This window comes from Euprymna scolopes, chromosome 33 (assembly GCF_053919585.1).
Source record: "Euprymna scolopes isolate OS-2025 chromosome 33, ASM5391958v1, whole genome shotgun sequence".
In the NCBI taxonomy this organism is placed as follows: Eukaryota; Metazoa; Mollusca; class Cephalopoda; order Sepiida; family Sepiolidae; genus Euprymna; species Euprymna scolopes.
The window spans coordinates 2990278-3004908 of record NC_136514.1 but is presented as its reverse complement, the minus strand read 5'-3'; the positions used below and the strand labels follow the sequence as shown (position 1 = coordinate 3004908).

Sequence of the window (14631 nt, the reverse complement as noted above, 5' to 3'; positions counted from 1 at the left end):
ACTTTGATTGTTGGTGCCTGGGACATGAACGCAAATGACGTCCGTTGCTATTAGTTTCGCTTTTATACATAAAACACAAACACGCGAGAGAATGGAATAGCGCAAATTTTATAAAAGTCAATCAAAATAAATGTAGACACGATGTCCCTTTGTGAATCATAGATATTATAATCTAGGGAGTATATAAAAAGTCGTAAAACATAGTAACCCTCTCGAGACCCCCTCCCCCCGAAAAAGCCTTGACTGGACATACACAAACGCGTGCACCACTTTTGCTTTATATATATAGATAGATAAAGTTGTGATTAAAAAAATAAAAAAAATATATCCATATGACTTGGGTGCATCAGCTTGAATCGAAACCCAAACCAAAACTCATGAACAATATATATATATATATATATATATATATATGCATATATATATATATATATATATATATATATATATATATATATATATATACATAAGTCTGAAGAGGCCTAGAGTGGATGAAACACAGAATATTCAGTGTAGCTTAATCGTCATATATATTTTATAACTTACTAACTAACTCTACCTACGTATTGAGCACTTTTGAAGTAAATACTTAAAGTTTACGCATAAATTTATACTTCTATATATTAATTTTATGTGAGTAAATGAAATATATATATATATATATAGTAGAAATTGTAATTAATAAAAACTGATGAAAGTGCTCAATACTGTTGTAGAGCAAATATGCGTTTTATTTTTTATTACCGTATCTTTCTGTTAAGTTACATTATTGTTTCAGCTACCCGGCCGTTTTTTTGGCCGTCTATAGCTTCCTCAGACTTTTACAGAAATTTTCGTTATGATGGGAGGAAAGAGTGAATGATGTCAGGGGAGGGGTGCGAGAAGAGCGGAAAAAAGAGGAAGGGAACAAGAGGGAAAGGTGGGAGAGGGTGCTTGGTATGTCGGTAATGTTTTAGTTTTGGAGTTTAAGGACCTTGTGGGGGAGGGTCTGGAAAGTTCATTTCTGGTGTGGCTGAGGGCATAGGGATACATGAAGGGGGGGATATGTGGGGGTAGGAGGAGGGGGTTACTTTAAAATCCTAGTCTTAATGTTAAAGTTTTTAGCGTCTCATTGGTGAGATGATTTCTTGGTAAGTATGTCTAAGCGAACACCCAATAGGACAAGACATACTTATGATAAATGATAAATGGGGTGGTCGAACATTTTGCCATTAGATAGATAATTCAATGTTGAATTTAAAAGAAATAAATAAAAATACAAAACTCACTAAGATCCCCCCCTGACCGCCGCCACCCAACATATGCTTTAAATATCAGCATAAAAGCAGACTGAGTGACTGGCTGGCATTCCTCTTCTTTAAGCTATCGACTCCAAGCTAAATCGAACTCTACGGTCCCAAAAGCTAAGAAACTTTTCTGTTCGTAATCTAAAAACACTAACATGTTTAGTTTTTTTTATTTTTAATCCTGAATACTTGTCTTCTTTTCTTATCTTTCTCCTAAATCTTTTTTGTCAAAAACACTATTATTAACCAATACTTTTTCTTATATTTAAAACGAGAATAAAAGTCTACCATGAAATGGAACATTTCTCAAATTATATTTGCATATTATCAGAACTCAAAAACACGCGGATTTTTTCTTTTTTTTCTTCTTTAAAGTATGCATTACTTCTAGCTAAAGTTAATACATAACCCTAAAGGTATTACTTCTTAACCAGCTTTTTAAACGAGTTAAAAATAACCAGACTTTTTCAATTTGATAAAAGTTCCATTATAGCATATTTATTATGGGGTGGAGCTGGAACAGTTTAACATCCCAGCTCGAAGTAGATAAAGGCAAACAGTATCCATGCATTAACATGGGAGGGCAGACTATCTTCAAGTACTATCCTAAGCCGGGAATGGGGCAACGGACTTATACTAAGTAGATATTAATAAGTCCTTCTCACCTTTTTATTTTATTTTAGTTTCTCAATGGAGAGTAGATAATGCATGTGGATGTGTTATCGGCAGCTCCAGTAACTCTCGCTTCTCCTTTTTTGTCCTTCAGTCCTCATTTCCAATGAATGATTTCTCTGACAAAGGGTGAATAAAAAGCTGCTTTCCAGGTCGGTAGTACTTTGTAAAGAGTAGCCTGAGATGTCAGAAAATTTCTGTTTCTATATCTATCCTTTTGGCCATGTCATTAGTAAGGGTGTTGGAGGTAAACGTTTCACCTGGGCTGACGTTACCCGTCTGATAGTCAGAGACCCGAACCTTGGACTAACCACTAAGGAAGCTGTCCTATCAGCAGGTGCAAAGTATTGGGGCTGCTGTATTGTCATTTTATGAATGGATTCTGGACCATACAGTAGTTTCTGGTAGGGCCTTTCAATGCCATACTAGTGGGTAATTGTTACGGCTTTACCTTATCATGTGCTACAAAAAACAAAAAATTTCTGTCTTTTTCTCTCTTATTTTCCCTCTCTGTCCTGCTCCAACCAAGTCTACTGACCTGCTCCACAAACTCCAAAACCTCAACAATCATGACAAATCTCCAAAATAGAAACACAAATAAACCTAGAACCCCATCCTCCAATGTAGACCCCTACTATCAGGTCTCCTTCCCCAACATCAGGGGTCTATGTTCCAAACTTCCAGAGGTTGAAACACAATTACAGGAGACGAAACCGGACATATTCTTTCTAAGTGAAACTGGCATAGAGCCAACCGCTTCTCTAAAGGAATTCATAATTAAAGGATACTCTAACTTAACATCTAAATCTGACCCCCAAGATCGCCATGGGCATGGAATATGTGCCTACATTAAAGATGGCTTTCCATGTGGTAGGGAAATCTCCAGAGAAGACCCTAATTTACCTTATATGTGCTTCCGGGTTACACTAGCTTACACCACTGCATTTATATTTGCCCTCTATGCCCCCACAACAGTGGGGTCATTATCTTTAAGAGCATATCTGAGAAAATTGACCACATCCTGTCTGCTCATCCTTCGGCTAACATTCCCATTTGCGGTGACTTCAATGTCCATAATGTGGAATGGCTGACCCACTCAAATAAAACCGATGACAAGGAGGGGGTTTGTCATGATTTTGCCATTGCCTATGACCTCACTCAGATTGTTCATGAACCCACCCGTGTGCCCGATACTACCGGTCAATATGCAAGCCTTCTAGACTTTTTCCTCACAACTTCCCCTGAGCTGTGTTCATGTTCTCCTCTGGGATCCTCTGACCACTCTGTTGTAGCAGTTAAGATAAAAATGAAATGTAATAAATCTTCAGATGTACCTCTCCACTGTACTGTATATCGATACTCTATGGCTGACTGAGATAGCTTCCGTACATTCATATCTGACCTACCTCTGCATTCCATGTTTAAAAAGGATGTGTCCTCTATAGTATCAGGCCTGACCAAATGGTTAATTGTAGGCATAGACCGATTCATACCATCCAAAAAATTCCAATAAAAACCTAACAGCCAGCCATGGTTCTCCCCTGAATGTGCTGCTGCCATCGCACACAGAAATCACTTTTTCCATAGCTACCAACGTAATAGATGTACTGAGACTAAAGCTGCTTTCAGGACTGCCAGCAACCACTGTAAAAGAGTAATAAAACATGCAAGAGAGCTATATGCTCAGTCTGTTAAATCCAAAGTAGCTGAGCAGTTGCTTGGTTCCCACAAGTTCTGGCAAATAGCAAACAGGATCTTGAACAGAAGCGTGCGTTCTCCCAACCATCATCAATGGATCTGAGGTAATCTCGTCAGCATCAGACAAGGCCAAACTATTTGCCAAGAACTTTGCAGCTAATTCTACCCTATGCGACAATGACCATCAACTCCCTGTATTTCCTCCTATAACAGACAACACGCTATGCAACATACAAATATCTGTGCGTGAGGTCACCAAGCTAATCAAGAACCTTGATTTCAGTAAAGCAACTGGCCCTGACGGCATCCCAGTTATAGTGCTGAAAAAGCTCCAACCAGAACTTGTCCCCATACTTAAAAAACTGTTTAAGCGTTGCCTTAAGGAGAAGTGCTTTCCAACACCCTGGAAAACCTCATCAGTATGCCCTGTATTTAAGAATTCAGGTGAAAAGTCATCTTCCTCTCATTACAGACCAATAAGTCTGCTGAGTGTCATGAGTAAGTGTTGGAATCCATATTAAATAAAGAAGTAGTCAACCACCTCAACAGAAACAACCTTCTTAGTGACATGCAGTATGGTTTCCGCTCTGCAAGATCTACAGCAGATGTGCTAACAGTTATATCACATAGGATTAGTGAATCTCTTGACAAAGGCTTCCTTTCTGGGGCAATTGCTCTTGACATATCGAAGGCCTTCGATAGGGTATGGCATAAGGGCCTACTTCGCAAGATTTCCAGCTATGGTATTACTGAAAATGTTTTCTCAATCATTAAATCATTTCTCTCCGATAGGTTCATAAGAGTAGTGGTTGATGGGCAGAAATCAGAGGCCCACAGTATTAATGCTGGAGTCCCCCAAGGCTCCATCCTGGGCCCAACTCTCTTCCTGATCTACATCAATGATCTCCCAAAACACATACTTTAATCATTCGTTGACATCTATGCTGATGACACGACCATCTACAGCAACACATCAAAGGCCGTAAATGACAAAGTTCTCTCTAATTCTCTCTCCTCTGATCTTGAGCACGTTGTACAATGGGGAAGTGGTGGCTGGTCACCTTTAATGCATCCAAAACCAAGCTTCTATCTTTATATCATCAACGTTCTGATCTCCATCTGGCATCAATTGAAATGGATGGCTCTCATCTTGGGGAGGCTCCATGTTTTGACAAGCTTCTGGGTTTGACTTTCACTCCTGATCTGAAATGGAACACGTACATCAAATCTGTTGCCAGGGACGCTGGGAAAATGATGGGATCCTTCTACCGTTCCAGAAGATATCTCACTACTGATGCAATTCTCTATCTGTATAAAAGCCAAGTACGTCCGATGATGGAGTACTGCTGCCACATCTGGGCAGGAGCTGCTAAAAACAGCCTATCCTGCCTTGATAGAGTAAATAATAGACTTTGTGGTTTGGTAGGGGATGCCCTTTTCTCTTCCCTGCAACCTCTCTCCCACAGAAGAGACGTTGCGAGCCTGTTTTTGTATTTTACTGTTATTTCCATGGCAAGTGCTCGTCTGAGCTCCAATCTCTCGTCCCCCCTCGCCAATCTTTCACGAGAAACACCCGTCTGGCTGAAACTACTGTCAATAGTTTTCCCCACTCTTTATATGTGCCTAAATCAAAACGTAGATTCCATGAGCAGCGCTTCTTTCTCAGAAGTGTATGATTGTGGAACTCTGTTTCATTCGCCTGTTTCCCACCTGACTACAACTTGGATGTCTTCAAGTCCAACATAAACAAATTCCTGACAAACCGCCCCCTTAAGTAAGACACTCTATCAAATCTCCAATACTAATGATTACTACAATACTATCTCATTGATTACTGTACACACAATAACCCTTATCCTTGAGTGGCCTCCGGGCCATGATAAGTGGTGACCCTCATGTAAAAAAAAAAAAGTAAATGAAATACGAATGAATGAAATATGAATGAATGGAATATAAATGAATGAAATACTAATGAATGAAATACGAATGAATGAAATATAAATGAATGAAATATGAATGAATTAAATACGAATGAATGGAATACGAATAAGTGAAATACTAATGAATGAAATACGAATGAATAAATGAATTATAAATGAATGAACAATGAATCAATGAAATACGAATGAATGACATATGAATAAATGAAATACGAATGAATGAAATATGAATGAATGAAATATGAATGAATGAAATATAAATGAATGAAATATGAATAAAAGAAATACAAATATGGTTACAAAAGATAGAAATGTTCTATTTATGGAGAGGGCTATAAGAATTGACCAATCAGATGGAACCGACATCAAAAATGATGAGCAACAATGGAGTCACATTTGGGAAAAGAGTACACATTTGTTAGTGAGATAAGTGATATTGCTAGGTTCTTCCTACACAATCGTTATCTTAATGGCTCGTTGAAAAGAGTTGACCTGCCGCTTCAGTGGCAACCCGATGGTACTCTATATTATCACAGACTCTGCATGCACTCATCTGTGGATAACCGCTGCATTGACTGGAAGAGCACGGCTGACCACACGGGCGCCTCGCCACCCTGGTTGAGACCATGAAAGAGTATGATCTGACCATAGACATAGCGTTGATCAGGTCTGCAATCAATAGAGCAGATGCGCTGACACAAGAATATGAATGGTGGCTGCTGGCTGATACTCGGAGAGATTCTGAGACTCTACAATGACCATGTGCAGCCGTCGCATATAAGGTTGATGTGGATCATATCATGGAGATTCATCCGCAGTGCAGGCTCCCTGGGATGAAACAGACCCTATATTTTGCCAAGATAATTAACCCAGAAGTAGGGAAGACTGTTAGGAGAGGGGTGAAAAGTTGCAAGGCATGCCAATCAGTCGACCCAACTCAGATACAATGGAGGAAGGGGCAGTTGGGAGTAAGCGGCATGTGGCAGAGGGTGGGCATGGATATCACGTATTATGGTGGCAATCACTTCATCGATTGTGGACCTATGCGTTTCGTGCTCTGGACACCAATCAGATGCCCAGACTCCTTCTACATTATCCGCCAGTTCTCATCTGTATTCTTTGAAAGAGGCGCGCCCGAAGAGGTGCTGACTGACACTGATCCAACTTTCTGCAGCCATCAGTTTGACTGCAATGTGCTTATGTGCCGCCTGGCAATGGTATCGCTGAGAGAAGCCATTGCAGTGTCAAAAGAATTGCGGTCAGGAAGCAGTGCACCATGTATTGGGACAACATCATGCTGAAGGATGGCATCTCTCCAGGAACAGCATCTGCAAACATGATCTACCAATACCGGGTCTGGGAAAAAGGAATCTACCCCAACAGAGCAGTCACCAATGAGGAAGAGTGGAGGTCGTACGCCAAAGGGGATCCTGTCTGGGTGAAGTTGCTGGGAAGCCAGTGCATAAACATGTGTGGGTCTGAGGGCAGTAGGCAATCGCTTTTGTTCACACAAACCCCAATCAAGCAGTGACTCAGAGGTCAGCAGTCTCCCAGGAGATGTGGTGTTCCTTGACCATCAGACTATGAATGAGAGCGCATGTGAAGACGAGACTTGTACTGTCCCTCTTTGAAAAAGCACCCAGCAGAGGCGATCGCCACCCCCCTGCCATCTCTGTAATCATGAGATCAGGGGGAAGTGTTGGAAAAATAGGAACAGCCTACCTTTTAAACGCCATTGTGTCTGCCTTTCTGTGATTTGGGATAAAAAGAGATCCAAGATGGCGTCTGCGAGGTTTTGACACGCACGGTCTCAGATGGTCTCGGACGATCTTACAAAGTTGTGCTACATGTATGCAAATGAGGTGTGCGGGGCTCCATCAAGCAGACAGCTTGGAGGAGTTGGCCAGAATTTTTTTGGACACATTGCTTTGCATTGTAGCGGTGTATTGCTTTGTGCCAAATATTTTGAAAGCCTTCTACTCCAGTAGTTTCTTCCCCAGAACAACCGCCGGACTTTGGAATTCCCTTCCGAGTTCCTGCTTCCCCAACTGTACTGGCATGGAGAAGTTCAAGTGTAACGTGAACTGACATCTTGATGCCCAACTCCCCACATAGTACCCCTGTAGCTTATGTCCCTGATAGTAGCCCCCTACAGCAAAGTGGCAATGTGCCTTGCTTGGGATGAAATTGCAAGAAAAAAAAACCTGTTGCCACGTTGAGGCGTGTGGAAGACAAAGAAACATAACTTGAGATGCCCCCCTCACAGCACCCACATTAAAAACCGACCTTGTGTCTAACTCTGCCCTCGTGGGGAAGCAAGTAAATAGGAACATTTTGATCTTCCCTCAAAGGGAAGGCAATGTGATAATATGGCTTTACATTTTTTTCTGTTTCAGAGAAGATCGGGATTCTTTTTATCTATGAAGCAGATGGCAAGGAATGGACGACATATCTGATGAGAATCCTGAAAAAGGAACCTTATAAAATCAACTGCTATGGGACGCTCTATGAGGATTTAACCAAAGAGCTGGCCAAGATTAGTTCGGTGCTTGTGCTGATTTTAAGCCCAGATATGGAAACCCATGCCTCATCGCTGGACTTTGACCTCCTTAAGCCTGATTCGGAACATAGTTGCATTGTGGAATGCAATGGTCGTCTGACCGAGACGAGTATGCCCAATTGGAGGCTGGTTTATACGCTGGAAGAGACGGTGGAAGCCCAAAGAAGCGTATTGACTGCACTAATCGACCTCTACGAGGGTGCCACTGGAAACAAAGAAACTATCCAACCCGATGCTGACGACGTGCTTATTTTAGATGTTATTCCAGTTGTCCTCTATCCTGTAAGTACGTTTATATTCATATTGCAGAGTGAAAGAAGAAACGAAAAAATAATGAAAACAATTTGTATGAAATATCGAGTTATTTCCCTTTAAGACATTTTCCTTCTCTTAAGAAATGTATAAGTCAACTGAATTAAAGGAATAAATTATAAGATGGTCAACACCATGAATTTTGGAATATAACTTTTTGTCATTTATTCACTATATTGCTCTGTAATTACATTGAGCTTCTTAAATAAGGATTGATATATATCATAAGAAAATATATTTCTACAGAAATATATATATATATATATATATATATATATATATATATATAGCTACTTCATTTACTCACATAAATTAATATACGAAAGTATAGATTTATGCGTAAACTTTAAGTATTTACTTCAAAAGTGCTCAATACGTAGGTAGAGCTAGTTAGTAATTATAAAAAATATACATTTTATAAATTACTATATATATATATATATATATAATCCTTCATACTTTATATTTATATATATATTTATATATATAGTAATTTATAAAATATATATATTTTATAAATTACTAACTAGCTCTATCTACGTATTGAGCACTTTTGAAGTAAATACTTAAAGTTTACGCATAAATCTATACTTTCGTATATTAATTTTATGTGAGTAAATGAAGTAATTATATATATAGTACTGTATGTGGATGACTATATATATATATATATATATATACATATATATATATATATATTTCTGTAGAAATATATTTTCTTATAATATATATCAATCCTTATTTAAGAAGCTCAATGTAATTACAGAGCAATATAGTGAATAAATGACAAAAAGTTATATTCCAAAATTCATGATGTTGACCATCTTATAATTTATTCCTTTAATTCAGTTGACTTATACATTTCTTGACAGTATCTGTTTCGTAACGCAAAATCAATCACTTAATTATTATATCAATCAGTGAATCTATTATGCCCTTAATTAATTAGAAGAAATAGCAACAATCAATTTGTATATATATATATATATATATATATATATATATATATATACTATAATCATTATTAAATACCTACAGATACTAGTGTTTCATCCTTTCAGGAATCATCAGTACAGGGTGTCACGATTAACACTGGTCGATAGATTCAAACCCAGCAACAAAAGCCATTTCTAACACCATTAGCAAGGACTTAATCCATTCGGCCACCATTAACCGTGGGAAATACTGTTGAAATTGTAACATTTATTTTTAAATGTTTTTTTTTAACGTCTGTCAGAGTAAGCTAAATATTATTATATGAGCTAAATTGACCGACTTTATTTCAATTAAATTGATATATATACATAAAAATTTTTTTTACCATTCTTGGATTTTTTACCCTTCACCGGACTATCCATTCATGTGAAATCTTTTTATCATTTTTCTTTTGCCTCCTATTCCCCTTACCTCACCCCTTTTTTAACCAAGTAAGATCTGTGACTTACTTGTAGTTTCATTAAATACTTTTATATGCAAAATCTGATCCCGCATTTTGCTAATTCCTGCCCTCTGATGAGAAGGAGAGTATTTCTTCGAAACTCCGTGGATTAAGGACTGTCCACTTATCTTGTGCTTCCTTTTTTAAAATTAAATATGTTTTTAACTCTTTTTCAAGATGTCTTATAACATGTGTTATTAATCATTTGTTCATATATATATATATATATATATATATATATATATATATATATATTTCTGTGTACATATGTTTTTCAATTATATTTCACCTTTTATTTATACCAATCCTTAATTTATGAAACTCAATGTAATTACAGAGCATATAACAAATAAATGACAAAAGTCTATATTCCAAATTTCAAGATATTGATCATCTTACAATTTATTCCTTTAAGTACGTTGACATTCACAATTCTTGACAGTATCTGTTTCGTAACACAAAACCATCCTTTAATTGTTATATCAATCGATGAATCTATTCTGCCCTTAACTCATCAGAAGAAATAGCATCGATCAATTCATTAAAAGAAAATAAATGCATATGGGTATGATTACAAAAACCGAAAATTGGAAGAGAAAATAAAAGAAAAAAGAAAAAGATAATTGCAACTCCTTTCCCAATTTTCGGATTTTGTAATCATGCCCATATGCATTTTGTTCAAATAAAAATATAATTAAAGAATCGTTTTTGGCATCGGAAAATAGGCACAAATTTTTCTAACCCTGATAGCTATCTTGATTTTCCCGATTTCTATTCCGATTAATTGTCTCAGCATTAATATATAATAAATTCCACACAACGTTCCAGCCCACAAGAGCCATGAGAGTCAATGAACCGGAAGTCCTCATTTGGGCTCATTAGTCAGACACTTAGGCCGTGGAATATATTATATATAATCTCTCACATTCTGAAAATTATGTATATGTCTAAATAAAATTACATAAAATGAATAAAATAAAATAAAATGAATAAAATTAAATAAAATTAAATAAAATTAATAAAATTTAATAAAATTAATAAAATTAAATAAAATTAATAAAATAAAAGAAAAGAATTAAAATTAAATGAAATTAAATAAAAGAATTAAAATTAAATAAAATTAAATAAATTTTTTAAAATTAACTACAATTATAAAAAATTAATAAAATTAAATAAAATAAATAAATTAATAAAATTGAATAAAATTAATACAATAATATAAAATAAAATAAAATTAATAAAATTAAATAAAATTTAATAAAATTACATAAATTTAATAAAATTAAAAAAAATTAAATTAAATTAAAAATAATTAATCAAATGAATAAACCTTAATAAAATTACATAAAATTAAAAAAATTAAATAAAATTAATAAAATTAAATAAAATAAAATTAAATAAATAAAATTAAACAAATTAATAAAATAAATAACATTAAATAAAATAAATAACATTAAACAAAATTAAATAAATTAAATAAATTAAATAAAATTAATAAAATTAAATAAAATTAATAAAATTAAATAAAATTAATAAGATTAAATAAAATTAAATGACATTAAATAAAGTTAAATAAAATTAATAAAATGAAATAAAATAAATTAATAGATAAAATACAATAAAATTAATAAAATTAAATAAAATTAAGTGAAATTAATAAAATTAAAGAAAATTAATCAAAATTAAATAAAATTGATAAAATTAAATAACATTAAATAAAATAAATAAAATTAATTAAAATTAAATAAAAATAATAAAATTGAATAAAATAAAATAAATTAAATAAAATTAGATTAAAGTAATAAAATTAAATAAAATTACTGACATAAGTAAAAATAAATATAATTAATAAAATTAAATAATATTAAATAAAATTAATAAAATTAAATAAAAATAAATAAAATTAATAAAATTAAATGAAATAAAATTAAATTAATTAAATTAAATAAAATTAATAAAAATAAATAAAATTATATAAAATTAAATAAATTAAATAAAATTAATAAAATTAAATTAAATAAAAAATATAAAATTAAATAAAATTTATATAATTAAATGAATTGATAAAATTACTAACATTAAATAAAATTAAATAAATTAAATAAAATTAATAAAATTAAATTAAAAAAATTAAATAAAATTAATTACATTAAATAAAATTAAATGCAATTAAATAAAATTAAGTAAATTTATAAAATAAAATGAAATAAATTAAATCAAATAAAATAAAATAACATTAAATTATATTTTTAAAAAATTATTAATTTAATAAAATTTATAAAATTAAATAAAATTAATAAAATTAAATAAAATTAAATAAAATTTAATAAATGAAATAAAATTATTAAAATTAAATAAAATTAAATAAAAGATATAAAATTCGATAAAATTAAATAAAATTAAATAACATTTGTAAAATTAAATAAAATTAAATAAAATTAATAAAATTAAACAAAAGTAAATAAAATTAAATAAAAAAACCGAATAGTACGCAATTCATGAATGAACAACAATTGTATTTCTTGAGGTTTGTAGACACAGACGATTCATTATATTAAAGAAAAAGAAAAACAATTTATTTCTTTTTTCTTTGACATTAGTGTGATTAACTACCTCCTATGTATGCAGACCAGTGTCGTCGTAGACCACAGGATCGGATGGCAGTTAAGCGGATATTAATGTGTTATCCTCCATTTGCTTCACATTTTTCTTAATCTTCTTGTTAGCCTCCTCTTGAATATTGCTTCTCATCACATATTCATTGAATCCCTCCTCCCACCCAAAACATACACTTTCTCTTCTTCCACTTCTTCAGTGTTAACTTTGGAAGGTAGTGATGATGCTGGTCATGGTTGAGGAGGAGGACGAGTTTCTTTCGTATCTTTCATTTCGGATATTTATATATATATATATATATATATATATATAGATGAATCTCACAGATAAGAAATTCATTTTTATAACATGAATAGGTTAGATAAAGTAATTAAGAATAGGAAACTAGATCTAATATTTGTAAAATATTTGTCTTTTTTTCCCCAAGATTAAGGGAGGTGGTGTTTGATCAACACTGCTGGAGAGCCATAATATAATATACTGTTTTGTTTAAAAATCCCTGAAACAGTGTTTCATGGTAAACAACTGATGATCCCTTAAAAATAAATTATTATCGTCATAAAATTATATTGAATTCGAGAGAGCAAGTTTATGCGGTGATTGCAGATGATTGAATGGCTTACTGACTAAATAGTTTTCTAACGAATGATAAATTTTTTTTTGTATAGTTTTAAAGCTTAAAAACTTCCAAGACTATATATATATATATATATATATATATATATATATATATATATATATATATATATATATATATATATATAAAAGCAGATCTCAGTTCAATTATGTTATATTTCTGAATACGATTTCAGGGCCAAAGCGATGTTTATGTTATTTTTAACTATGAAGAGGCTGCTGAAATAACTGTTGCCGTTGAGGGCGTAGCAGATCGACTAAAGACACGAAAATGTACGAAGACAGTCCATGTGTTTGACATGCCAAGTAAGTAGATTTTAAACCGTTGCCATTTAAAATAATTACAAATGCAAGATTAAAAAAACCAAAACTTTTACAATAATTGTGTTACACAAGATAAGAAAAGGTCAAATAATCTTAAAAGAATTCCGAACGACTTAAAGTTTTGGTTCTAAATTTTTTCAAATGAGGATTGGGTATTCTCATCACTTAGATTCTTCAGTAACCTTCTTTTGGTGTATCTTTTAAAACTCGGGGATCTTTCTCTCGAACTCGGGAATCTTCATGGAATTTCAAACAAAATCATTGTTTTTTAAAAATTATCTTTCATTCAATTTTCAGGCACAGTGCCACTTTGAAGTAGGGGGCTACTATCGGGGGGGGCATATGTTGCAGAGATATTATGAAGGAAGATGAGTAGCAAGATATCTGTTCACATTACACTTGAACTTCTGCATGTCAGTACAGTTGGTAAAGCAGAATCCCGGAAGGGAGTTCCAAAGTCTAGCAGTTCTGGGGAAGAAACTATTGGAGTAGAAGGCTTTCTTACACCTAGGGATCTCTACTGTGAAGGGGTGGAATTTAGCTGCTTGTCGGGTTTGTCAGGGGTATTCACGTCGAGGGCCTACAAGTGCTTGTAGTTCGTCAGAGCATTCACCATTAAAGTACTTGTAAAACAGGCAGAGGGATGCAACATTTCGTCGATGGGACAGAGGCTGAAGCCTAGATGACAGTTCAGGACCTATCAGGTTGGTGACTCTCTTTTGAACCCTGTCAAAGAGTGAGAGACAAGTAGCAGATGCACCAGCCCAAATGTGACAGCAATATTCCATACATGGACGAATGATGGCCTTGTAGAGGTACAGGATACTTTCAGGCGTAAGTAGCTTTCTAGCACGGTAGAGAGAGCCCACCTTCTTTGCAGCAGCCTTGGCAATGCTCTCAATGTATCTATTCCTGTTCATGTTCCCTGTAAACGTTAGGCAGAGGAGTTTAAAAGAAGTACTTTCGGGTAATGTGTTCTCGGCCATTGCTATTGGTGTTAGTGAAGGTTTCTTGTAATTATTGAACGAAACAAGCTTAGTCTTGGCAGCATTGAATGTGACCATCCATTTATTTAATCCTCGTGGGTAACATGCTCCTGTTCCTTCAGCCATAATTGGATAGAAATCCTAATAAATTCGCATTTGTATC

The 14631-nt window shown here is 33.9% G+C and overlaps 1 protein-coding gene across 2 annotated transcripts in view; it reads left to right on the top strand.

The window, feature by feature from the left end:
* The window catches only part of LOC145258092 (uncharacterized), a 59185-nt gene that overhangs the window by 4168 nt on the left and 40386 nt on the right, over window positions 1–14631 (top strand). For both annotated transcript variants that reach the window (XM_080115828.1, XM_080115829.1), the window contains exons 2-3: window positions 7993–8438; window positions 13335–13464. In XM_080115828.1, the coding sequence (XP_079971954.1) occupies window positions 7993–8438; window positions 13335–13464 (576 nt within the window). The remainder of the gene's footprint in view (window positions 1–7992; window positions 8439–13334; window positions 13465–14631) is intronic.